Source organism: Lissotriton helveticus, chromosome 12 (assembly GCF_964261635.1).
Source record: "Lissotriton helveticus chromosome 12, aLisHel1.1, whole genome shotgun sequence".
Lineage (NCBI taxonomy): Eukaryota > Metazoa > Chordata > Amphibia > Caudata > Salamandridae > Lissotriton > Lissotriton helveticus.
The window spans coordinates 374693362-374721229 of NC_136073.1; the positions used below are offsets into that span (position 1 = coordinate 374693362).

Sequence of the window (27868 nt, forward strand, 5' to 3'; positions counted from 1 at the left end):
CACTAGAGCAGCAGTCGGTGGTCAGCTCAGCAGCAGCAGCAGGTCGAGGTGATGGTCACAGGCAGCAATGGTCCCCAGGGTAGGAAGTTTCATTTTGGCCAAGACACATATATAGGGCCCTCAGCACGTGTCAGTGGCATACGTCGCCAGCAATTGGTCAGCCCTGGAAGCGTGATCGTGAAATGGGCCAATGACTGGCCCTGTTGTTGCGGTGCACAGCTTCCGCTACTTGCGATTGGCCGTATGCGGCCAGCGTCCCTCTTCCCATTGGCTGCATGTGCAGGGACCGTCACGGGCCCACATCGGCAACCGCACGTGCAAGCCTCAGGCACGGATGCTTCAGTTGCAACAATGTACTATCACTGGCGCCTCCATGGCGGTGCACGTACACAGCGGGGGAGGTGCAGGCCTATACACCCTGTAGATGTACTCAATGGACATGCCAGTTCATGACCCCCCTTACAGTCACCTTGCATCATCCACCGTACACCGGCCGGAGCGGCCGGCCCTTCCACTACCGCCGTGCCAGGCCCTGCCCAGGACCGCCGTGCCGGCCATGGCAACCACCGCCATTGCACGGCCCTTCCACTACCGGCGTTCCCTGGCGGTCCGTGCAATGGCGGTTGTTGCCATGGCCGGCACGGCGGTCCTGGGCAGGGCCTGGCACGGCGGTAGTGGAAGGGCCGTGCAATGGCGGTTGTTGCCATGGCCGGCACGGCGGTCCTGGGCAGGGCCTGGCACGGCGGTAGTGGAAGGGCCGGCCGCTCCGGCCGGTGTACGGTGGATGATGCAAGGTGACTGTAAGGGGGGTCATGAACTGGCATGTCCATTGAGTACATCTACAGGGTGTATAGGCCTGCACCTCCCCCGCTGTGTACGTGCACCGCCATGGAGGCGCCAGTGATACAACATTGTTGCAAATCGACCATCCGTCCCGGATCCTTGCACATGCACTTGCCGGTGTGTGGGCGTGACGGTCTGTGCACGTGCAGAAAATGTGAATGTCGAAGGCGGCCCGCGTATGCCCAGACGTAAACAGCGGATGCAGTGCACCGCCATGGCGTGGTCAATGTTAGCATCTTAGCCGATGATGCACCTTGTACCATTGTCTGCAGCTGCCTGCTCACGGTTGTGTGCGTGATTGCGTGGCTACACATGTCATGCTCCATCCCATGTGTGTCCATACCATGGGCATCGGTGAGCCACAAGTGTCCATCACGTGTGCATGTCCACATCGGGTAGTACCCTACACAATTTTGTCGTACCTCACATGTACACAGTAGATCCCGTATGTATGGGCACCTGTGAATCAGTTGTCAGTGAGTGGTATGTGTCAGATGATGACTATGGTGGGGGTTCTGTTGTGTACTGTACATGTGTGTTGCCTATTGTGTCCCCATGCATGTGATGTCTGTATGCCCACCATTCCTGGTGTTGCCATTGGTGCATCATGATATGGGGGGGTGGGGGGGTGTTTAATTTAGTATGTGTGCATGTACTTACATGTGTGCATGTGATGTTGGGCCTACACATGTGGGTCATGTCACATGTCTGGTTGGCAGTGATGTTGAGGTGAGACAGTGTGCATTGCACATGTTGCTAAACATCATGTTGCTAGTGGATGCACATTGTTGCCACGTCGATCCATGTTGTCCTGACAATCAGAGGAGTCACACATATGACAAGCATACACTGGATACTACATGTTGGTAGAGGGCGTTGACATGTGATTGAGGTGCACACACATGCGTTGTATGTGATTTGACTTCCATTCCATCTACCCCCACACAGGAGGGCTCCAAATGTCCATCGCCCATACACTGTGCTGGAGGATATGGTGGACGAGGAGGTGATCCGGAAATTCAGGCTGGATCGCCGTCGATTGTTGGAACTTGTGACCCTATTGTCTCCTCACCTGCAGCCGCGAAGAAACTATCCAGGTTCCATGACACCCACGCAAAAGGTGATGGCGGCACTCCATTTCTTTGCAACAGGCACATTCCAGTACACAGTTGGAGATGCCGGGGGAATGTCACAGGCCATGTTCAGCACGGTACTCCGGGATGTACTGACAGCCATGATGCTGTACAAGCATGACTATATACATTTCCCTCAGGCGGCGGACTTGGCAGCGGTCAAAGCTGACTTCTATGCCCTGGGTCGTATACCACACGTTGTGGGTTCCATTGATGGCACGCATATCGCTCTCATTGCACCACGGGCACGTGAGCAGGTGTATAGGAATCGGAAACACTTCCATTCCCTGAACGTGCAGGTGGTGTGCCAGGCCGACAACATCATCTCACATGTGTGTGCAAGATTCCCTGGCTCTGCACATGACGCCCACATCATGCGGAGCAGCATGGTCCCCCAACTGATGGCTAATCTGCGTCCGGCACAAGCGTGGCTTGTTGGTGAGTATGCTGTGGTGACAGGAGTGATATCTGTGTGGCATGGTGTGACCCACAATGCAGGTTGTGATGTTTCTCTCTCTCTCTCTTCCACCAACACAGGCGACTCGGCGTACCCAAACAGGCCTTGGCTGCTCAGTCCCTTACGCAATCCCACTACAGCTGGAGAAATGAGATACAATGATGCCCATGGTAGGACACGTCGAGTGGTAGAACGGACATTTGGCCTGCTGAAGTCTAGGTTTCGGTGCCTGGATAAGACTGGAGGGGCCCTGCCTTACTCACCAGGCAAAGTATGCAAGATCGTGATAGCGTGCTGCATGCTTCACAACCTGGCTGTGCGCTATAACATTGAACTGCTCTTGGACCCTGATGAACTGCAAGTTCCTCGCCCTCCCGACCCAGCCATGTCAACTGATGAGGATAGTGGTGAGGAGGAAGGTGTGGACCAGAGGCGCCAGATCATTGATCGCTACTTCCCTTGATTGTGAGTGTGCTCCTCTTGTGCTGCTTGGGTATGCCCTGTGAATGTGTGCTGGTGTTGTGGCATAGTGGTGTGCTTCATCTCTGTGTTCTGCTATGTGATGCATGCATGTGTGTGTGTGTGCTAAATTGTGGCCAATGCACGTCTCCATGATGTGTGTCGTCTCATCCATTACTGTTGTGATGCGTGTGGGTTGTTATATGTTGCACTGCAGTGTGTTCTGATGAGTGTGATCATGTTTCCTGACGTGTCTTTGCGGTTTCTATTTTCCCTAGGTCACTCCCGCAGCGCCATGATTCTGTACCAGTTGGATACCTGTACCTAGTAACATCTGTTTCTGATGCATTCATGTGAATAAACATGGAGGCAACACATGATTGAGTGAGTAAGTGGCTTTTATTTACAAATTGTGCATGGGTGTAGGTGCATATTTACAAATGAGTGAAGGGGTGGGGGAGTGAGAGTAGAAGGTTATGGCAGATGAAAATTCCGTGCGGACACCACATAGGGTGGTGTCTGCCTAGTACAGCAGGCCTGTGGCAGGTGGGACCGGATAGTTGCCAGGGTGAATGGCATGCGCAGGTACTGGTACAGTCATTTTCTGTTCCTCTTGGAGCGTGTGGCAGCTGCTTCCACACTGCTGTCGCCCACTTCCTGCCTCGGACGGCCCCTCCGTCTTTGTGCCGGTACGGAGTCAGCTGGTTGCGCTGGGGCATCGGGTACCACATCCGCCGCAGGTGGCGGTGGCGGTGGCGTTGTTTGTGGCCTGATTGTCCTGGTGAAGATGTCCACTAGTTGGCCAAGCCGCCTCTCAATGGCCCCCAACATTGCAGTGTTATCTACAAAGTCCTGGTGGGCCCGGTCTGCCTGTGCCTGACCACGTTGGTAGCTCACCTCCACCCTGCCCAGTGCCTCCAATGACTGTTGCACTGGATTGGGTGTGTTGGTATCCTCCCGTCTTCTTTGGCGTATGCTCCTGCCTGCCGGATCTGGACTTGCATCTCTGCCTTGCCTCACACTCTCCCTGCGTGGCTGGCATGGCGCTGGCACGGCGTTGGCCGTTGGGTTGGGCAGGGTGGCAGGGGCAGGAGTGGTGGTAGTAGTAGTGGTGGTGGTGGAGGTGGTGCTGGTGGTGGCTGTGCAGGTCACAGTGGCCGGTGTTGTCACAATGGCAGAGGCCGTAGTTGTTGGTGCAGGGGTGACCTGGGAGCCAGATGGCCCTGGCTGGCTGCTTGTGCCGGGATCATCCTCTGCCCCGGAGGTGGCTGGCCAATCGTCCCCTGAGACGTCTGTGATTGGCGAGTCTGGAGGGCGGGTGTTGCTTCCAGCTGTCAGATTAGGATGACCTGCAAAACAAAAATGTGAGGATGAGTAATGTGGACTTGACAGGTTGTTTTCACTTTTTTTGCCGATTCTGTCTGCACTGGTACTCACCCCACCCACCACCACCACCGCCATCCCTATGGACATGGGGGCCTGTTGGGAGTTGTAGTTCCATCCCCTCACACCCACCACCACCACCACCACCGCCATCCCTATGGACATGGGGGCCTGTTGGGAGTTGTAGTTCCGTCCCCTCACACCCACCACCACCGCCATCCCTATGGACATGGGGGCCTGTTGGGAGTTGTAGTTCCATCCCCTCACACCCACCACCACCGCCATCCCTATGGACATGGGGGCCTGTTGGGAGTTGTAGTTCCATCCCCTCACACCCACCACCACCCACCACCACCACCACCACCGCCATCCCTATGGACATGGGGGCCTGTTGGGAGTTGTAGTTCCATCCCCTCACACCCACCACCACCCACCACCACCACCACCACCGCCATCCCTATGGACATGGGGGCCTGTTGGGAGTTGTAGTTCCATCCCCTCACACCCACCACCACCGCCATCCCTATGGACATGGGGGCCTGTTGGGAGTTGTAGTTCCATCCCCTCACACCCACCACCACCGCCATCCCTATGGACATGGGGGCCTGTTGGGAGTTGTAGTTCCATCCCCTCACACCCACCACCACCACCACCACCGCCATCCCTATGGACATGGGGGCCTGTTGGGAGTTGTAGTTCCGTCCCCTCACACCCACCACCACCGCCATCCCTATGGACATGGGGGCCTGTTGGGAGTTGTAGTTCCATCCCCTCACACCCACCACCACCGCCATCCCTATGGACATGGGGGCCTGTTGGGAGTTGTAGTTCCATCCCCTCACACCCACCACCACCCACCACCACCACCACCACCGCCATCCCTATGGACATGGGGGCCTGTTGGGAGTTGTAGTTCCATCCCCTCACACCCACCACCACCGCCATCCCTATGGACATGGGGGCCTGTTGGAGTGATTTCGACGTTGGTGAGTATGTGGACTGCATGCATGGGTTGGGGTCTGGGAGATGTGTCTTCACAGTTGTGTGAGGCACACCATGTAGTAGTGCTCGTGGTGCTTGGTTTGTACTTACCAGCCTCTTCTCCCTCAGGAAGTCCATCAAGGCTCTCAGGGTGGATGATGGTCATCACCTTGTCCTCCCACTCGGTGTAGGGTAAGGGCTCCGGAGGGGTTCCACCGCCGGTGTGATTAGCCCGGAGATGGTTCTTGGCTCGTATGGCTTTGACTCGGGTCTTTAGATCGTGCCACCGCCTCTGGATGTCCTGCTTCGTCCTCGGGACGCTCCCGGAGGCATTCACCCTGGTGACTATCCGGTCCCACATGCTGTTTCTCCTGGCTATGCTGGTCTGCTGCACTAGGGCCCCGAATAAGTGGGGTTCCACACGGATGATCTCATCTACCATAACCTTCAACTCGGTGTCAGTGAATTTGGGGTTTTTTTTTGGTGCCATGGTGTGTGGTGCTCGGGGTGTGGGTTTGCGTGGATGGGGAGGTGCAGGTGTGTGGTGTGTAAGAATGGTGTGGTGGAAGTTTGTGTGGTGGGTGTGTTTGGGTGTGGGTTGTGTGAATGCTATTTCTCTTTGGTCTCAGTTCAGTGGTGTGTCCTGCTAGCAGCTATGCTGTGATGCAGAGGAGTTGTGGAGTGGGTGGGAGTTCTTTTATGGTGTGTGTCTAGACCGTGTCTGAATGGGTATTGGCAGTCAGGTGCTAGGTGGGAGTGTTGCCAGGTGTGGATTGTGTGGTGCTTGGCGGTGGATCATTGTGTGTTGTGATTGGTTTGGATGTTTGCGGTGGGTGGGCGTTTTTTTTCGTGTGTTTGGTGATTAACTTCCGTGCCAATGTATGGCATTGGTTTGACAGTAGGGATGTTGTTTGTGTTGTCGTTCCGCTGTGGTGCACGGATTCTCGGTGCATTGGTACCGCTGCGGACGTGGATGGCGGTGACTACCGGGGTACTTGCGGAGTTATCCTAATAGCGGACACGGACATTGCGCAGGTATCGCGGGGGTGGTGGATGTATTCGCGGTCATGTGCGTACGCGGCGGTCGGTGTTTTTACTGTTCCGTCCGCCTGCCGCGGACTCAGGTGTACTCCGACCGCCGCGGACGGGGATTGGTGTGCTCCGTACGCCGCGGTCGGCGTTTTTTGCATGTTTTATCCTAATTGCTGTTGCGGATTTTCCGCGGACAGGTCCGGAGTATCTAGCCACCTTCCGCGGCGGACGGTACACGTTTCCGTCCGCCATCCTAATCGACCCCTTTGTTTGGATTATGGATTTCCTCCAGGGCTGCACCTTTCAGGTCTTTCAGCATTGTACACCACGGAGATCCGCCCCCTGCAGCAAGGGGTGCCTCAGGGATCGGCTTTGAGATGGACCCTGTTTAATGTCTACATGCGCTCTGTGTGAGATGTAGTTGAGTGTCACTGGCTGAAGATAGTATCCTATGCTGGTGGCACTCAGCTGATTATCACCTTGGCACAGGACGAAGGTGATGCTGCCTTAAATTTTAAATTATGCCTGGTCGATCTGGCAAACTTGATGGACTCCAGCTGCCTTAGAATCATACTCGAAAGACTGAGGTCCATGTGGTTGGCAAGCAACTGTCTATTGGACCTCTATATGGTGGCCATCTGAATTTGGGTTGGTCCCTGCTCCAAAACCTAAGATAAAAAATCTTGGGATCTGGTTTGACTCATCACTGACCTTTGATTACCAGATCTCTACACTTGTTGACACCTCCGTCAGCATCTTGAAGATGCTTCATAAAATTTTAGAGCTTCTGCCAGCTCCGGCAAAGAAAACGGTCATCTAGGCACTTGTAGTGTCATGCTTGGATTGCTGCAATGTTCTTTATCTTGTTATTGCTAAAGGCAGAATAAGAATGTTGCAGAGGGTTCAGAACACTGGGGCTAGATTGCTCCTGAATATCCCTAGATGTTCCTTTTTGAGTCCTGCCCTTGCCAAACTCCATTGGCTTCCTATTCAGGCCAGAGTAGCTTTTAAAGCTCTGTGTTTCTGTCACAGAGTTTTAAATCTAAAGGGTCCTTAATATCTGTACCCTTTAATCAAACCCTATTTGTCAAATCGTTGCCTCAGATTCTCTAGGATGGCAAGACATATGATACCCAAAATGCACAAAGTTTGTTTGGGTGATAGCTCTTTCAGTTTCCTGGCAGCAAAGATGTGGAATCTCCTTCCTGTGGACTTTAGAATGCAACCTTCAGAAATGTTGTTTCATAGAAAGACCTGGTTCTTCAGGTAATCAGTAGTAATATAATTGCCATGGTTCCGCCCGGTGGAGTTCACACACATTCTTCTCTACGTATTCTAGTTTCGCCGGAGGGGTTGCCATTTTAGTCTGGAAAGTGGTGCCGATGTGACCTCTTCAAGTGATATTGGATGAACAGGGACATTAAATAATACGTACACAGATAGCTGATCATTGAGTCATGCTGGTTAATGTGTGCAATCCAAGTACTGACGATCCAGATTTCTACGGAACCCTAGGGTGCCAGCTCTTAATATATGATCACTGCAAGCTATTGTGGGGGCAGGGAATTTCAACACCCCCTTGCAACCTGAGTGGATACTACTGAGATAGGAGTGAGATCCATGACCGTGGGACGGATGACGGTGGGTAGGTTACCAACGCTGACTCCAGATGAGTCAAGGCTCCTACTATTGAGGTGCCCCGCGACCCTCCTGCCCACGTTGAAGCACCTCGCATCTATGAGGGAGCTCCTTTACTTTCAAACTACACAAACATAGATAGGTAGTCCCCTCTGAATGGTAGCTCCTTATTTAGCAGCACCGTCTAGTGTAGATACTCAACACCACACCCCTATTTTTACACTGATTACACATATGGCATGGCACCTCGGCCACTGCAGAGCCTGATTGAGCCCTATGAACCTGCTCGAGCATTAAGATCTGCGGGTGGGGGACTGTTAAAAATCCCATGGTGAAGAAAGCCCGCATGGGAGGAAGATCGTTCAGGTACTTAGCGGCAAATCATTGGAACAAACTTCCGGTGGAGCTACGACTAGAACCGGCTGAAACTAGGTTCCGTGCTAAATTAAAAACATACCTATATGTCAGGTAGAATGCTCGCCCCTCAGTTAAAATTCTAGCTTCCGCCTCTCTCACCATAGCGCGGGGACACGCCGGTGTGCGTAACTCAGCGCTTTACAAATGCCCCTAAAAATAAAAAATATATATATAGGTCCTGAAGAATTGCCACGGTACTATCAGACCAACAGGGCAAGAAACATGTCGACCCAAAGAGAAGAACACATTAGTGAATGAACATTCCCCGACAGCACCGGTGCCTCTCTTTTTTATATGTTTCTTTTTAGTAAGGTGGATTACCAACCAGAATAAAACGTATCGCTTTGGAATATCCAACCTTTTTAACTCACCCCCACAGCACCACACACTATCTACACACACGGGCCACATACCCCCACTTCATCATACAGCAAAGGAACAAAAGATCTCCGATAAAGAGCCCCTTCACGGGTGCCCGTTGAGCTTTGCAGCGCCGGCTCAACGAGGAGCAGGTCCATATGATGAAGCATGACACCTAGCTTGCTGGGTGTGTGAGGACCCTAGTTCCGCAAAAGCGGGATCCCCGATCCCTGTACCTCCTTTATCTCTTCTCTAACTCACCACCACTAATTAGTTGGTAGGTGATTTCGCAACACAGAGGAACAGCTTTCTTTTTCTTTGTAAAATAGGAGTGAGATGCCACACCTGTATCCAGACTGCATTGCGTGGTTTGATGACTCAGTGGGGGCTAGCGGACCTTTTCAGTGCACGCTGTCCTGAGGTACGCACCTACACCTTTCACTCCTCTGTGCATGACTCTCACTCTAGGCTGGACTTCTGGATGGGCACTCGAAATATGTAGGGCTGGTTGGACACAATCGAACATCTGCCACAGACATTATCCGGTCATGCACCAGTGGCTATCACAATACATGTACCTTAGTACCTTATATGACCCGGGGTATCAGACTCTGGCGTTTATGTCCAGAAGAATTACTTGATGAGGCATTTAAGACTGAAATTGGACAGGCTATGTGTAGGAGAGTAGGGTCTGCTTCCGATGGTTACCCCCACTTTTTGCTGTGATTCTCTTTTTTTGACTTTAGTGTGGCTGTGGACCTGCTAAGGAGGCCCACAGCCCAGCTGTTCTCGCTCTAAATTGATACCATGTACTTTAGGTACATACCAGATTGGTTACTGGGTCACCCTTGTGATCCCCCGTATAGTGTACCATAGGTACCCAGGGCATAGGTGCACCCTAGGCCTACCAGGGGCTGCAGCATGTATTGTGCCACCCCTGGTTTGCCTTCCAAACTGACACCACAGGTATCACCCCGTACTTAGATATAGTATACCTGTATCTATATATACATATAGACACATATACACCTGTAAGTCACTCCTATGGTAGGCCTTAACAATCCTGGAGGCAAAGTGCTTTGTTTTATGTGAGAGGGTGCCCTAGCATGAGCTGAGCCCCTCTGCAGCTTTCGGAACCATCTCCTTATAGCTGATCTATGATATAGCCATACCATATACTCTTAAGTGCATTATAATCCTCGCGATTAATGCTAACTTTGGTTTGGCTTTATCAAAACATGTCGTGTAAGGTGTCAAACGCTTTGGAATACTACCCCCCTGCCAATCCTGGCGGCGGGGGTAGTATCCCACCCTTCTAGAGGGAGAAGACATGTAGTTACTGGTTTACCCTGTTAAAGTTAAACAGAGCCTCAGCATCACAAAATGGATGCTGCTGCCACAGACACGAGTCTGACCTCCTGTTACGAAACTCCGGCAGGGGTGTCCTGGACAATAGGTTTCCTGTCCAAGGAGGTGCTGGCACCTCCCCAGACAGGCTTTTGTGTATTGGGGCAGGGAGGGCTGCATTCAGTGAATGATTTCCAGACACTGCCTAGGGCACACAAGGTGATCCATGCATTTCCCAGTTCAAACCAGTTGCTAGGGCACTCTGCCCCAGCTCTAGCGCGAAACTGGACAAAGGGAAAGGGGTGTAACCACCCCCTTCCCAGGACCACCCATAGGAGGGACCTTAAGGGTAGTCCAGCCCCTACACTTAGTATAAGTATAGGAACCCAGTCACTAGGACTTTAGATTACCCTGGACGAAACCTTGAAACATAAATCCTGGACCTTCGACATTCCATTTCGACTGGAAGATGGAAGACATATCCCTTGTGGTCAAGGAGTGACAACCCTGTTCAAACAGGCACCAACAGCAACTTTGTCAGTCTGCCTTTTTTAGCCTCCCGCTGGATCCCAAAGAATCTGTGACACAGGAAATAGACTTCCAGACATCTCTGACCTTGACCTTCGCTCACAGCAAAGCAGAGACCCGTGGCGGACACGAGAGATGTGGGACCAGAACTCCTGGGCATCCTGCATTTTGCAAGCTGCACTCACTTCATGAGGTAACTCGAAATCGTGCATTGGGGTGCTTGAAGCCCCAGACCCAAGCACCATTTGCACCGAAGCTCAGAGGCCCCCACTCCACGAGTGATCCGTGGGCCCCGCTTTTGCATTTCAGCTTGATGCGTCTACGTGGTTCCTAGTCTGTTGACTAGTGAGCCCCCCGAAGACTTTCCTTTGAATCTAACTTGCTTTACTGGTTGATCCAGGCTTGCTCCAATCTCTCCCCAAAGGAGAACTTCCTCAGACCTTCCTGGTCTGCACCTAAGCCAATCTCAACATCCTGCGTGGGTTGCGTTTGCCAAGGCTTGTTGGGTACAGTCCGGATACCAACACTGCAGTACAACTAGATCCTTTGTGGGACAGCTCGAATCCAGCTCCTGGTTGTCGTCGACGCCTCCTGGTCCTCGTGGCTGAAAAGACAAACTTCACATCTTCACCTGAAATCACCCGACATCTGGTGGCATCTTTCTATCGCCGCCCTGGTCACTGGCAAGTGATCCAGACTCTGTCCCTTCAGTTTTCAGGTTCTACAGATCTTCAATCCACCCTTGAATCCACCCGGACTCTTTTCCTCCGGTCGCCTGCAGCACTTCTTTGCAGCTCTCCATTGAAAACGACGACGAAACCTGACACGATAAGACACCTATGCACCCGGCTTCCCTGGGTGAGGTAACACGAGTACTCCGGTGCTCCCATGGGTCTTGACTCTCGAAGTGTCCTAGTTTAAAAGGGTTCCATCATAGTCCATCCGGAAGTGTCCTTAAATTGTATATTTGTAACTTCTATATTTCCCATCGAAAGTCAATGGTAACCCGCGGCTGTGTATAGACACTGCACACGTCTCCCGTGGGCCTCCTACTTCCTAAGCTTTGGTTGTTTAGAGTAGCCCCAGCGATTCCACAGGCCCCAGGCCTGCTTTCTAATTCTCTCATGGTTGTTATACCACTATTTTAGTATATGGTTTGTGAGGCCCCTAGGGCACAACGTATACTGTGCAACTTATCGTATATTAATTGAGTGACTTGTATTGTATTTTTACCTCTGATCTCATAAAGAGTGCAGAGGGGTTGTGTTTAGAATAAATACATATATATTTGATATATACCTTGTGTGGTGTCCTTTCGTTTGGTACTCAAGGGATTATAATTGATAAAACAACTTGCTTAATACGCTCTCTGAAGTCTTAGCCTGGTGACTGCTGGTCCATGCTACCACTAGGATAGCTTTCTATAAGGATGACTTTACAACCACCATCAATAAGGGTCGATTAGACTGGTGCAAGGTGCCCACTAGAACTAGTGGACATCTTATGTCAGGCTAACTTCTCACACTATATCACACTATATCTGCCTACTTGGAGACCAACACTGGCATAGTCGAAACAACTAGTATGCTTTGGAGCATTTAAGGTGGTAATACGGGGTGAATGTATTTCCAAAAGACAGGGCATTCGGAAGTCGATAAGTAGGGAGCTGTCCCAACTTGAGGCTGAAATTGTTTGATCGGCCTGCCAGAATCTGAACCAGCTGGGCATCAAATGGATGGTGTTCAAGGATGCTGGGGAATGGGAGGTAAAAGTTGTAGGTACACATGCAGCGGCTCAGCGGTATGGGCACAACCTCCCCCTAGTCTGTGGCAGGCATAGCGGCGATTCAATCTCACAATGGGATTACTCACCATAGGTCAACATAGATTCTGCATTAATTTGTCACATACTACACTGATTCATACACTGCCAAACACTACTCCTCCAAGCCACAGATACTTGAATACTAAGAATGGGCTAAGTTAGTCTTGCTGGACGAATACCAGAGGGAGCTCCTCTGCTCTCCCATTACAGGAAATTAAAAACTGCATCAAAGATTTGCATAGTGAGTCGGTGCCTGGGGGAGTCGGAATTCCAGTTGAGGTTTTTAAAGCCTACGCTGAGCAGATGGCTCCTAATCTGCTAGACTTATACATTGAGGCACTCAAGCACAGAATTACCCCCCGCAACTCCACACTGAGAGCCGTGGTGATCATCACACTCCTTAAACCTGGTAAATGAGCTCACTTTTGTGAATCGTACTGTCCCCCATTAATAAGGGTAAATAAAAAGATGTTAGTTAAGCTAATAGTCGGCTCCTTCACATAGTCTCTTCATGATACCGCCAGATCAGGTGAGATTTGTGCCAAATAGGTCCACTTCACACAATTTGTAAAGACTACTTACACTAGCGCATCAAGTTGATCCAGCGCTGGCTATGGCAGTGGTATTTCTTGAAGCTGCTAGGGCCTTTTTGATTCCATAGAATGGTCCCGTCTCTTGACGGTCCTGGAGAAGATGAGTATGGGTTGACAAATGGTATGGTGGGTCACACTACTTCACACAGAGCCTCATGCTAGGATCAATGTTAACAGTCTTCTCTCTTCTCCAATTGCGATCACTAGCAACACAAGACAGGGTGCCCCCCCCCCTCTGTTGCCGATAGTATTTGTGTTTGAGATTAAACCATTGATGGCATTATTAGTTAACACAGAGAAATACAATTTCAAACATGCAGGTTAATCATATCCTTGTATGCAGACGACATCCTGTTGATCCTGAAAGATCCAAATAAAAATCTTTCTGTTGTGGTGGGGGAGATTGTTGCCTTTGGAACGCTGTCAGTTCTGCTGATTAACTGGGATAAGTTGCTTATTAGGCCACTGATAGAAAAGACTACATGTCCAGAGTTATTATTATTATTCAGGATTTATATTATTATTATTCAGGATTTATAAAGCGCATGGCTGCCCGTGAGCGTCCCAGCGCTAGTGAGAGAGCTAGTGAAGAGGAAGTGAGGAGTTATGGAAAGAGCCAAGTTTTCAGGAGCCTACGAAAAGCGAGAAGGTTGGGTTTGGCGCGCAAAGTGAGGGGTAACGAGTTCCACTACTTGGGGGCGTTATAGGAGAAGAGGCGGCCCCCTGTGCGTGCCTTTTTGATCCTAGGTATATGGGCAAGATGTAATTGTGCTGAACGTAGATTTCTGGGGACTTCATGGTGTCTAATCAATTTTTTTAAGATATGGGGCCCCTTGCCATGAAGGATTTTATGAGTCGTGCAAAGGGATTTGAAATTTATTCGCTCCTGGATGGGCAGCCAGTGAAGCGATCTAAGGGCCGGTTTTGCTGAGCTCCGGCTTTGCTGAGCTCCGGCTGTTAGTGCCTGTTAGAAGTCTGGCTGCGGAATTTTGCACTACTTGTAGTTTGGCAATGACTTTCTTAGGGGCACCAAGATACAGAGCATTGCCATAATCCAGTCTGGATAGTAGGAGGCTCTGAATGAGGAGCTTCCTGGAGTCTTGGGGGAGCAGGGGAAGAATTTTACGGGTAGTCCAAAGGATACCGTAGCAGGCCCCTGCTGACTTCCTGGCTTGCGTGCTAAACGTAAGATCCTGGCCGAGCCACATGCCCAGGCTCTTGATGGATTGTTTTGGGGCCGGGGCAGGTCCCATACAGGGAGGCCACAGAGTCTTTGGAATGAAATGAGATTGATTACCCAATACCAATATCTCAGTTTTGTCGCTGTTAAGTTTAAGATGTGAACTATCCATCCAGTGTGATATATCTTGGAGGCAGGAGTGAAGGTTATCAGTGGGAAGGTCGAGCTGGCTGAGAGAAACAACAAGCTGTGTGTCATCAGCGTAGGTCACGCGTTTAACGCCGTGGGGGGTGACTATTTTCTCCAGGGGAGACATGTAAGCGTTAAAAAGAGTGGGGCTCAGGGAAGAGCCCTGGGGGACTCCACAATGTACAGGGGTGACGTGGGATTTAGAAGTCCCCTCGAGAACTTGGAAAGAACGATTGTGGAGGAAAGATTTCAGCCAGGACAGCGCGGACCCAGAAATTCCCAGTTCCCTGAGTCAGAGACTCAGAGTGACGTGGTTAACTGTGTCGAAGGCTGCGCTCAGATCCAGGAGGATCACTGCCACTGATCCTCCTGAATCGAGGATCTTTCTCTCCTCCTCCACCACCGCGATCATAGCGGTTTCCGTACCCTGACCCGGGCGAAAGCCCGTCTGGGACGGGTGTAGGAGTCCACTGGTTTCCAGGTAGGCTGAAAGCTGCTGGTTGACAAATTTTTCAGCAATTTTGCTGACTACGGGCAGTAATGAGATGGGCCGAAAATTACACAGCTCAGCGGGATCCAGGTGTTTTTTTTTTAGAAGGGGTTTTACTATAGCCCTTTTCCAGCCAGGGGGCACGATACCTTGTAGTAAGGAGGTGTTGATGAGTTTGGCCAACGGGGGGAGGATGGTAGGGGCAACTCATTTTAAAATGTTGGGTGGGGCCGAGTCAAGTGGAGAGCCACTTTTGATGGAAAGAAAGGTAGGGATAAGAGTCTCCTCTGTAATAGGAGAGAATGAATTTAGGCAGAAATTATTTTGTCGCTGTGTACCGGGGGTGGGGGGGTTCTACCGGAACTTCTCCTGTGGGGGTACGGGGGGGGACTTTAGAATGTTTCGGATTTTCGCGTTAAAAAATTCAGCGAATTCATTGCAGCGATCGCCGGAGGGGTCTATGGGAGGGGGGGTCTGGAATTTTTAGAAGCTTATTTACAATGCGAAAGGTTTCCCTAGACGAGCTAGAGGAGGCTCTGATTTTTTCCTCAAAAAAAGCGGCCTGAGTAATTCTAAGAGCCTTTTTAAAGGTTAGGATTGATTGACTGTAATCTCTCTTTTTTTGGGGGGCAAACTCTTTCCTCCAAGCTCTTTCAGTTTTTTTGCACTGTTTTCAGTAGACGGAGGTCGTTGTAGAACCAAGGGGATTTGGGCTTCCCACCGAAGGTGTGGACGGGCTTCTTGGGAAGGATAATATCAAGAGAGTCCTCAATCGAAGCAGAAAACTTAGTGTCTGCTGCATGGGTAAGTGGGTCTAGGGGTGGGAGGGAGCATTCCAAGAGTTGCCTCCAGTCTTCTGTGGCCAATTTCGACCAACGGCGTTAAAGAGAATTGGGGGCCGATTTGGACCGGTAGGAGACCGGAATGTGCCAGCTAAAAGAAATTAGAGAGTGGTCTGACCAGGGGAGAGGGACAGGGTTTTGCACCTTAAGATCAGAGATATTCGAGGATAGGGGATCGAAGAGGTGGCTCTTAATGTGCGTGATTTGGTAGTTAAGCAGATGAAGTTGGTATGCTGCGAGGTCAAGTTCCAGCTCAGACGCCACTTTGTCGCCAGAGATGTCAAAATGAAGATTTAGATCTCCCAGAATGGTGAAATTAGGAGAGGTGCCGGCCAGGGCGAGGGAAGCTTCTAAGAGGGAGCTGCAAAATTGCCCTGGGGGGCCCGGAGGGTGGTAGACAAGGAACCCTGTCAAAGATTTCAGCGGGGAGATTTGGATGAGGAACCAAGCATTTTCACAGTCTAGAATAGGACTGTCAGTGAGGCGGCAGGATAGGTGGTCTTTGTATATTATTGCTATTCCTCCTCCCTTCCCTGATAGTCTGTCCAGGCACTGAATCAGGTAGCCAGGGGGGAGGGCTTGCACGACGTCAGGGTCAGAATCAGGTGAGAGCCATGTTTCCGTAAGAAACAGCACCTCAAGATGGTAGTCTTGGAGAAACATATTTATATCGAGGGTATGTTTGGGCAGGGATCGGCAGTTAAGCAGGGCCATGCTAAGTGGGACAAGTGCAGGGGGGCAGGGGTCGTGTCCCGCGAGTTGAAAGGAACAGTTGGGGCAATGACTGGAGGGGTCCATCATGGTGATGGTATGAGTGCAGAGCGTTTGAGGAATCTGCCTGAATTGCAAGAGGGCGTCCCTAGAGTAGAACGGAGGTTGGAGGGTCTTGGTGGGAACGGAGCTGGGCCCTGGGCACTGTCTGGCGCGGACGGGTGCAGACGGGCTTGCCACTGGCGGGCATCCGGCGCGCCATCGGCACACCCGCTGCGCTCATCCGCTGCGCGTACGGGTAACGTGGTTCATTTTGTAGAGCGAGTCAAGTATCACCCGCAACACTAGCCCGCCGACCTCCACTCCCCCAAAGATGGCGCCCGTGGAAGTGCACCAGAGAGTTAAAACACGCGTCCAAGTGAGCCCCAAATCGGCCGCCTGGAAGTGCTTGACCCTCGGGGAGAGCGAGTGCGGTAAGTAGGGCTAAAAGGGATTTATTAAAAAAGTTACACAAATAGAGCATCACTACACAGTTTTAAAATCACTGTCCTCTAGTTCCCGGCTTCCGCCTCAGGAACTTCTATCTCAATCAAGGAGGCTTTGGGCTGCAGGGTCTATATGTAGAGCGAGTCAAGTATCACCGCAACACTAGCCTGTTAATATGGCTGACTGAGCCTTTACGTTACCTGGGTATCTGATTCAGTCTTGACAGTGAGAAACTGTCAAAGGTGTTTTTTCACACCTAACGGCCCTAAGGATTAGACTGGCCTGGCAGTCAGCCTACAATTGCTTGGTCAATAATAATATGGCCATATGAAGAGGGTGTTTTTTCCGCCCCTGACTTCAAGCATTACTATCTGACATCCCAGGCCTAACTTGCACACTATTGGCTCCATGACACTCGGCCAGTCCATCGCAGGAATTTAGAGGCAGGTTTGTTTTCCCCTCTCCCGTTCAAGACTGCAAATCTATTTGGGACCTTAGACCCTGGCCCGTAATTCCCACGGTGCAACTCACGGGCTGGATCTGGTCCAGACTAGTCCTACACAGTGGCTATAATGACATGTATTCACCTTGTACTCCCCTAACTGATCACCCTAGACTGCCAATGATGTCTGAACATGGCATAAACTGACATTTGCACAGTAGGGGCTTTAAGGAACTGGGAGATATGTTCCTTAGCAGAACATTCCTTACATTTGAGGAGCTTCTACCGGGCTCCTCACCCTGCTCCATGCAGAATTTGTTATGTAACATACTTTGCAGCTCGATACAGGCCCTACCCTATTTTTCTTTTTAAGGAGCAAACAGTGTGGCCTCTATTATGGTTACAACTAATCGCAGCCCACACAAACTAATCACCAGAACGTATAATTGCACAATATCTGCAGCACCCCCTGCACCACCCGCCACTAAAGTGTGATGAAAAGCAGAGCTGGGGTACAATATCCCAGCCTACAGTTGGTCATACTAGTGTGAGCAGACCAGATGAATTTACTAGAATTACAAATTCTACCTAATACAATGTAAATTCATATGCAGTAGATATTACATACCTACAGCCTCACTAGATACGGTTTATCCACTGACACTGACTGGTGGAGGTGTGGCGCCCCAAAATACTGATTTTCTTCACTTGCATGGGAATGCCACCCCCCCCCCCACACCCCTCAGTCCGGACATACTTGAAGAAGTTGTCTCAGGAGCTCACCAATATGACGTCTCTCCCCCTCACTCTCACCCCTGAGGTTGCTCTACTCTGTTATATTAAAGAAATTCCTAATGCATACAGATAGAATAGAATAGAATATCTTTATTCGATTGTTTGCATATAACAATCATAAAAGAACATTTCATAAAAGTTGATCCATACAGTAATGATAAAAATAGGAAGAGTGGTATTACAACAAGACATTCACAGGCGTAGACACAATAAAATAGTTAAAAAGGGTAAAAATACAATGGAAATAGGAGTACAATCAGCAGCAAAATTCGTTACCCTTCCATGCTTTTTCTATGTTTAACTGCGAGTTTTAAAAAACTACATACAAACATAGTACATTCACTATTTAGCATTTGAAGGTGACAAAGTGCAGGTCTGATTTGTACAAAATTCAGGTGCTTAAGTAAAGGTTTTAAAAACAGGTTACGGGGGAGTATATAAAACTGACAAAAAAATAAAAAGTGTGCCAGATCTTGTGGAGACTTATTGTCGCAGCCGCAAGCTGGCAACACTTGTCCTCTGTGCGCTCCACTTGGTACAGCTAATAAAAAATGGAACATATTGAATCGAAACCTTGTTAATAAAAAACGGTCATAACCGGACATGGGCCAAGACAGGTAGGGTTCCATATGTAAACAGGTTTTGGTTAAAGCATACTGTCTCACACTGCTTTTCTTGTATTCGTTTTCCTCCCGTGTCATGCACCTGGACAGCATAAAAGTGTTCCTAACAAAGGTTACGTCAGTCTTAGTTATTGTTTCGGGGGATAGAAATAAATCTGGTCGGCCTAGTTCAAAAAGCCACATTCGCACATATTTTAACCATGGGATCTTGAGTCTGCCATCCCACTGTAGTGCCTCTTGAAGAATGTTTCTGGTAAGAGGTATGGCTGTGTTTAGCCAGCTGTTCAGCCAGCATAACAAAGGATTCACGGCCAGCTTATCACTTAGATGTGGAATGCCAAGTTCCTCGTGTACTGGGAAGTTGGCTGTACCCCTAGGTAACCTTAAGACCTGTTTTAAAAAGTTATTCTCAGTAACTTCAAGGGCGCCTAATGATTCTGATCCCCATATTTCACTTCCGTAACGTGCAATTGCGATGCTTTTGGCTTGATATAACTTCAGGACAGCAGCCACCGGGCTATTGCCCATTTTTCTAGTGAAGTCCAGTATTGCTGCATTGGCCCGCACTACCTCGCCCTTTTTCTTTTGTATTGCTGGTTCCCAGGTTAATTTATGATCGAAAAGGACCCCAAGGTACGAAAAGGTCTTGGTGGTGGGTATTTTGTCTCCATTTACAAAGTGAGGGTATATTTTTTTTGAAGATACACCTGTCATCATTGTAAAGGATTTCGAGTTATTAATACTCAGACCACGGTAGTTCATGAAGTTATTAAAAGAGTCTAACAAGATTTGGAGTCCGAGTGCCGTTCTAGATATTAAAACGGCGTCGTCCGCATATAATAGGACAGGTATGCCCTTCTTGCCAATGTAAGGAAAATCTGTACCAGTTTTTAATAGGTGCTCCTCCAACTCATTAATATAAAGATTAAAAAGAAAAGGGGCAAGGATGCACCCTTGTCTGACACCTCGGGTTATTCTAAAATCTCTTGTTACCTTCATGTCATGGGTGTAGCGGACGTTTGCTCTTGTGTCCGAGTGGAGGTCAACAAGGAGGTTGACCAGATTTTGTTCCACCCCCATTTTTAGCAGGACCTCCCAAAGCCTGCCTCTGTCTACACAGTCAAACGCGGACGATAAATCCATAAAGGCCATATGGATCGTCCCTTTTCTTGCTAAGGTGTATTTGCTGTTTATTAAATATAGATTCAGACATTGGGTTATCGTAGAGTGGCCTGGTCTGAACCCATATTGTATTGGTGACAGTATATTATTATCGTTGGCCCAAGCTGTTAATCTGTTTAGGATGATACCCCCCACCACCTTTGTAACTGAGTTAATCAGGGATATGGGTCTGTAGCAAGTAACACTACCACGATCACCCTTCTTGAAAACAGGGACGATGGTCGAGGACCCCCAGGCTTTTGGGCAGCCAGCCAGAATTCCTGCATTTACAACTGCGGTTATAACTGGTGCCCATAAAGAAATGTTTGATTTAAATAAGTCGGGTGGTATACCATCGGGGCCAGGTGCTTTGTTGCAGGTTAATCCTTGTATCCCCTTTTCTATCTCCCCCACTGTGAAACACAACACATTTTCATCAGAGGATTTAAAAACAGAATCTGCTTGCGAATTATCACTTTTAAAAATTGTACTGTAATGTGACGTCCACTCTTCCTCAGATATATTAGTCCCAACCATAGAGTTAATAGGGACGTCAAACAAAGGTTTGTTTACAATACTCCAGAACTTGGAGCTATTGCCCAGAATTGCAGGGTCGCATAGCTTCTCCCAAACTCCAGCTTTTACTTCTTTTTTCCGAGCTGCCAGGACTGTCTTGTAATTAGTTCGCAGTGACTTTATAAGAACAGGGTCTCTTGGGGTAGCCTTAAGTGCTTTTTTTAAGTCTCGTCCGGCCTTTGAACAAGCTTGATCAAACCACCCTGGTTGGTGTTCATGATGACCCTTTATTGGTACTGACAACAATTGGCCAATTTTGTCAATAACAGCAGCAAAGGCAGTCAAAGTCGCTTCGGGCAAGGTAGATGATGAAACACAAAGATCTAGATCACTACCACAGCTAGTGATGATTGAACCATACAAGGAGTCACTGTTAACCTTTGACCACTTCAGACGACGGTTTCCGTTGATGGGTTTTAGGACACCATGATCAGGTCGAGGCTTCCTATGTTCAAAAAGGTCACCTCCAATCCTGATCGACAAAGGATTATGGTCGCTGAAGATGCTTGTTTGAATTTCAAAGTCAGTGGCTAAATCAACTAGATCTCTTGAGAGGAACATGTGGTCTATGTAGGAGCCTTTACCGTGGCCTTTGTATGTGGGGACATTAAATTTGTGAGAGTCCTCCAGCGTGGTCATTGCGACGGTTAGATTCCTACCATCAATTAGGTTATTGATACAAGTGCCTCGAGGCGAGTGGTCGAAGTGAAAGCCCGACCTCTTGTTGCAGCCTAAGAGGCCAATAGGTGTCGTTTCAGGATTACCACAGGGGTAAGCGTTAAAGTCACCGGCGATGATGATATTTCGAGGTAGACTATCCGCTTTTGCTTGTAAAAGGTTTTGTAATTTAAGAATGTTACACTCCTTATTTGATGACACCGCGTTGTAAAAATTAATAAGGGTCAGTGCCTTTTTGCCATTCCTGAGCACTAAGATTTGAATATGTTTATTGTCCAGTGCTCTATTTGAGACCTGGCAGCTAAGTGTAAGGCTTATGTAAGTTGCCAGGCCCCCTTTGGATCTTCCACTGTTTGATGGGGCTGCTGGTAAGAAGAAACTTTGAAAGCCCTCAATATGTGCATTTTCCTCTGTTAACCAGGTTTCTTGGAAGCATAAGATTGTATACTTTTTTACATAAGCTAACCACGCTGGATCATTAACCTTAGCGGCTAGTCCGGCTATGTTCCAAGATAAAAGATGTATGGAACGTTGTTCAATGAGGCCCATATCTGCCATCTGGACCTTATCTATGGAAGGAGAGATTACTTGAACCCCATGATCCGTAATTAAATGTTCATGCATTACATTACTAGTGGTTAGAGAGTTCTTTGCTCCATTGTGCACTATGCGTTGAGTTTGGTTTGAGAGACCTGGATGGCTACGCACACTCACATTCAGTGTATTTTCATGGGATTGTGCTGAGGGGGCTGTCATGGGCGCTTCACTAGCCTCTGGGAAGGAAACACTTATGCCCTCTAGACGAATGCTTGGTACTCTGTGGAGGGGAGCTACCTTAGTTGGGGGCTCAGTAGGGATAGAGTGGGAGGATGGAGATACGATTTGTCAATCTATCTCATCTAGATAATCAGTGTTATAAAGAGCACCAAATCTATTAGAAATGGGAACCCCATATTGAGTGTCTGGATGTTGGGGGTATAAATAGAGCTGCTGCTGGGGGCGAATAAAAAACTCACTTCTTTCCTGATATCTGCTAGGGTGGTTGCTAGGCCTACTCTGCCATGGCTGTTCAAGCCTGTAATCAGTAAGATTTGTTCGGGTATATGGACCAATAGGCAGTATATAGGCCCCAGATTGATTATCAACTATTGGCTCAAGCAACCCCTCCTGTGCGTAGGTTGGCTGTACTTGTGTAGGACGACGACCATGGTTATTTGGGTAAAAGTAACTTAAGGCCATGGTACGGATCAAACTGTTTGTCACACCACTTTTCCAGCTACTTATGAAACTGGCAGCACGGCTGTCCCCAAGGGTTACCACGATACAGTCACCCTCGGTCGATTTAAATCTGTTTCCCACCCAATCTACTCTTCTTACCTGTGCAATATGACCATTAATATGTTTGGGGATCGGTCTGTGAGTTGTAAGCCAATGGCTCACCTTATTTTTTAAGTCCCCATGAGATTCTACCCTGTCCCCCACCAGTTTAGGTACACCAATCATTACAATGGTGTACGGGCTAGATTCAGGCGGGAGGTTAACATGAAGTGGTCTCTTAACTACCACCGGTTTTGTCAGGGTAACACCTGATTGTTTTAAAGGAATACCCTGTTTGAGGTTTTTAGTTGGTCTCGTTTGTTTTACCTGGGTAGTTACTATTTTGATTGGAGAGCTTTCGGCGGCCCATTCACAATCTTCTATCTCAGCGTCAGGTAAGGTTTGAGAGCTACTTGGTATGGCAGCCACTAGATGGGATATATTAGTACCTCTATCTTGAATTGTCGCTGGGATAATTGGAGGAGTCTTTTCCTGGCATGTTAACTGGGTTTGCTTACTGGCAGGGGTAGGGATGGCTATGGCTTTTTTTACCCTAGGGTTTTTGTTGCTAATCAAAGCAAGGGAATTACTAGCTGGTGTGAAGGTAGAAATTGGTTGTGATACCTTCAGTGATTTAAGCAAAATAGGTGTTGCATCATTTTGGGCCCTTTCAAACTTCCCTAAGGCGTTCTCGATGTTAAGGACTCTCTCACTGATAGGTAACAAAAGGGACTTAATTAGGCTTTCTAGGTCACTCAGAAGTGATTTTGTGTTTATCGTTGTAAGATCGGCCCTAACTGTGGTGTGAGTAGACGTATTTATAGGTACTGCCGTCTCTTTATTCAAGAACAAATCTGAGTCTTGACTGCTTATGAAAGGACATAAGGTCGCTATTTCTGGGGCAGGTTTAGCCAGTCTAAAAGTAGACCAGACATCTTTAGCTAAGCTGAGATGTTTAGCCTTGAGATGAGATTTTTGTTTTTTTGCTATGGATGACTTAAGTTTGCCTCGTTTGCCAGTAGTCCTAGTTTTGCTCTTTATCAAGCGACTGACTTTAGTGACGGGTTTCGATGTTGTAGAAGAAAAACCACCCAAGGAGGGGGCTACTGAGTGTAGATGTGCTATGGGTGACATATGGGTGCTACTGCCGTTTTCACCAGTTAACGCAAGGCTGTTGTTCCTACTGTTGCCTGTAGATGAGATAGGCAAGAGTGTTTGCGTATTATCTCTTGTCTGAGGGCTAGGAAGCCCTGTAAATGACAACGTTAAAATGGACTCCTCAGAATTTATAGTGTTGTCCAGAATGTTAATGTTACCTGTGGTGTGTAAGGAGAGGTCAGGAAAACATAAATCTGGGGTGAGTGAGAGGCGTCTTTCGGAGTCCTGAATTGCATCCGCCACGACATTGATCGTTTTTTGTAGCATTAAGTCTATGGCGGTTATAGTGGGAAGAGGGCTATTGGTGACATCTTTCAATCTGGTGGCAGATCTTGTAGTCACGGGAGTATTACGGCATTTATTCATCCTTGCAAGCTATAGGAGATGTTGCAGTTGGAAGAAGTAATAGCTTGGAGGTGCAGAAGGTTGAAATAGCAATGGGCGTTTACCTTAGTAGATGACAGCTAGGCAGGATCTCAGGGGGATGGCCCCGTCCCGGCCTCCTCGGTCCCCGGAGGGCCACAGAGGGCCCGCCCTTTGCCCGGGCTTCGCTCCGGGCGTCCCGCGAGACGGGGTTGATGTGGTTTTAAAGCGCCGCTTGGCGCTCTGTGGTGACGCTGGACCCCAGTGAGGGCTGCTGGGTGATGTAGTTTTCAGCCCCTCGCCGGTCTCCTCCAGGCGGCCCCGCTCTTCGTTGGCTCACAGGCGGGCGGCGGCTGGAGACAGGCGGGCGGGTCCAGGCTGCGTGAAACTGTTCCCTCGGTCCCTGGCAATTCCTCGTGGTCAATGGGGTTTACTGCTGCAAAACGGGTCGCCCACTCGACCGGGTTGATGTGGTTTTAAAGCGCCGCTTGGCGCTCTGTGGTGACGCTGGACCCCAGTGAGGGCTGCTGGGTGATGTAGTTTTCAGCCCCTCGCCGGTCTCCTCCAGGCGGCCCCGCTCTTCGTTGGCTCACAGGCGGGCGGCGGCTGGAGACAGGCGGGCGGGTCCAGGCTGCGTGAAACTGTTCCCTCGGTCCCTGGCAATTCCTCGTGGTCAATGGAGGTGCTGGTTTACTGCTGCAAAACGGGTCGCCCACTCGACCGGGTTGATGTGGTTTTAAAGCGCCGCTTGGCGCTCTGTGGTGACGCTGGACCCCAGTGAGGGCTGCTGGGTGATGTAGTTTTCAGCCCCTCGCCGGTCTCCTCCAGGCGGCCCCGCTCTTCGTTGGCTCACAGGCGGGCGGCGGCTGGAGACAGGCGGGCGGGTCCAGGCTGCGTGAAACTGTTCCCTCGGTCCCTGGCAATTCCTCGTGGTCAATGGAGGTGCTGGTTTACTGCTGCAAAACGGGTCGCCCACTCGACCGGGTTGATGTGGTTTTAAAGCGCCGCTTGGCGCTCTGTGGTGACGCTGGACCCCAGTGAGGGCTGCTGGGTGATGTAGTTTTCAGCCCCTCGCCGGTCTCCTCCAGGCGGCCCCGCTCTTCGTTGGCTCACAGGCGGGTGGCGGCTGGAGACAGGCGGGCGGGTCCAGGCTGCGTGAAACTGTTCCCTCGGTCCCTGGCAATTCCTCGTGGTCAATGGAGGTGCTGGTTTACTGCTGCAAAACGGGTCGCCCACTCGACCGGGTTGATGTGGTTTTAAAGCGCCGCTTGGCGCTCTGTGGTGACGCTGGACCCCAGTGAGGGCTGCTGGGTGATGTAGTTTTCAGCCCCTCGCCGGTCTCCTCCAGGCGGCCCCGCTCTTCGTTGGCTCACAGGCGGGCAGCGGCTGGAGACAGGCGGGCGGGTCCAGGCTGCGTGAAACTGTTCCCTCGGTCCCTGGCAATTCCTCGTGGTCAATGGAGGTGCTGGTTTACTGCTGCAAAACGGGTCGCTCTGTGGCGATAGCTCTCCTTCTGGGGAAGTGACGGGTGGCAATGAACAGCGGGCAAGCCCTCTGCACCTTGCTAAGCTCAGTGGCTGTGGGATCTCACAACATGTTGAGGTCAATGCCACTATCCTACTGCAGAAAAGCTGACCGATAGACATTTGTAACCTACTGCAACAGTACCTCTTAGTGCAACACATCGACGATTAACCCAGTCTGCCAGGGAGCCATGCCCACCTGCCAGGAAGCCATGCCCACATGCCCCTCAACTACACTGCTTGATGCCCTCCTACCAGGACTAGAACAACTATATCCACCGTTGATGTTTTAGCGGCAAATTGCCAATACTGCTGAAGATGTGTGGGTGTACACTGTAATGAATCCTTGGTGGGTAGCTCTTTCATACGAAAGAGAGAGTATGTTTACAAACATGAAGCATACAAATAGACACTGGTGCAACATGAAACACATCAAAAAGCTGTTAGATATTTGTTGCAAAAGATATTGGAATCATTCTTATACAATTCATTTTTATTTTTTTATTTTTTTAAATAGGTGCAGTAGCTTGGAATATGTAGAAACATGCAGAAAGATTCTAGCTTTTCTACTTTTCTATAATTACCAAAAGCGTGAAAAAAATAAACATGTTGCCATAAATATCTCCTTTCCAATTGTCACTGCACAGATAGCAAAAAGCGCAGAAGAAAGAAAAAACTATATTTCTTTGTCGTTCTTTACCCAGCTGATTTAATTGTGCTTTGTGGCCTGACCTGCATTTCCCCTTGAATGCTTGCAGCAGGCATTGTGACTCAGAACTCAATTGTAATATGCTATTACAGTTGAGTTCTGACGTCACTTCTTTATAGTAGGGGACTGGGTGTGTTACAAGTAGCCTATTATAAAGAAAAGAGCAACTTTTTATAATACAGGGATTGCAGAATCACATGTATTATAGCTTTGCAAAGAACTATGATATAAAACAGTATAGCGGAACGGCCACATTAATAAACATATAAATAATCTAGCCAGTAGTTATAGACTATAATATACTAAGAAATTTGAAAGATCAATATCGATAAAAATTAGCTCAAGAAGGAGATTTAAAATTGAATGCCATGTGTTTTTGTAAAATTATTTTGAAGGACGCATATGGAGATACAATAAAGATTGCATTCTGAATCTCACCTTGTGCCAGATAGACAATTCCACTTATGATGATGATGATGACTATAATCATCTTAGCAGCAGCAAAGAAATTCTGAACATAACTCCCCATCTTTACACTCAATGCATTCACAATTGTAATTGTCACTGTAAAAAGACAACTCAATATTAGTAACGGGGAACAGATATGGATTGAAAAAAAGCTTACAGTGTCAACATATTGGTCACTTGAATACCAGGGAAGGCTTTTAGAGAGGTAACGTTTTTGTTCCTGTTTTCTCAACTACAATAGTTGCCATCTGCATTGCACTTGCATTGTTAAATTCGGTGAGAAATACTTTTCACTAATCACTGGTGCTTTCATCTATTGCAAAATGCCAGTCTGTCTCCTTATACAGAGATGACACTCGTGCACGGAAATTAAAAGCACACATTGGTGACAAACATACGTTTAATTGTGATAGTCTGAGTATACTTGGAGGAGGCAAACGTCCCCTGCCATATTTTCCATTCCGGCCTCTCAGAAGCATTCTGAACTTATTTTGGCAAGACGTGCATAGTTTATAAATGTTACTTTTACATGACAACCAACACCAGAGAACAACAGTATTTGATACATTTATCAATAAATGAATCTGACGAGTCAGACATAATTTACTGTTTTGTTTCAGAAATTCCTCCTGCAAAATCATTGGTATGAGATGCTGAGCTTAAAACTTTGTACCTTATTTTCGTTGCAATGTGGTTATCAGACTGTCAAAGGAACTAGCAAGAGGATTACATGAACAAGCAATTGAAAAGGGAAACAATCAACTGAATGTACGCTTGCAGGTTTGCGTTTAGCACATTAATATAGGACAGTGGTACCTGAGCGTGCTCTCTGACCAGCCCATAACTTCAACAGCTAGTTCAGGGCGTGGAACCCCCGCCTGCTGTCATGATTGATCGACTACTAGCACACCTCTGCTTGCACCCACCTATTAACCACAAATTCTCATTCTGAAAGGGGAGTCCTTCCTTTGGTTAAATGTACAGTTAATGCTAGAGAATAATTTGCTTTTGGCATTTTTAATAAGGGCAGCTAGTTCGACATGTGTAACTCTGCTTGTCATCATGACAGGCCATCTGCTGACAACCCTTGCTCCTGCTCTTTCTGCTACAAAGTAGGGAGCGCTACATGTAAAGGACTGCCTTCGATTGAACGTACTGTTGC

The 27868-nt window shown here is 48.9% G+C and overlaps 1 protein-coding gene across 2 annotated transcripts in view; it reads right to left on the reverse strand.

Moving 5' to 3' along the window:
• The window catches only part of SLC7A9 (solute carrier family 7 member 9), an 824809-nt gene that overhangs the window by 427545 nt on the left and 369396 nt on the right, over positions 1–27868 (reverse strand). For both annotated transcript variants that reach the window (XM_078669571.1, XM_078669572.1), the window contains exon 5: positions 26677–26802. In XM_078669571.1, coding sequence (XP_078525697.1) covers positions 26677–26802 — 126 coding nt within the window. The remainder of the gene's footprint in view (positions 1–26676; positions 26803–27868) is intronic.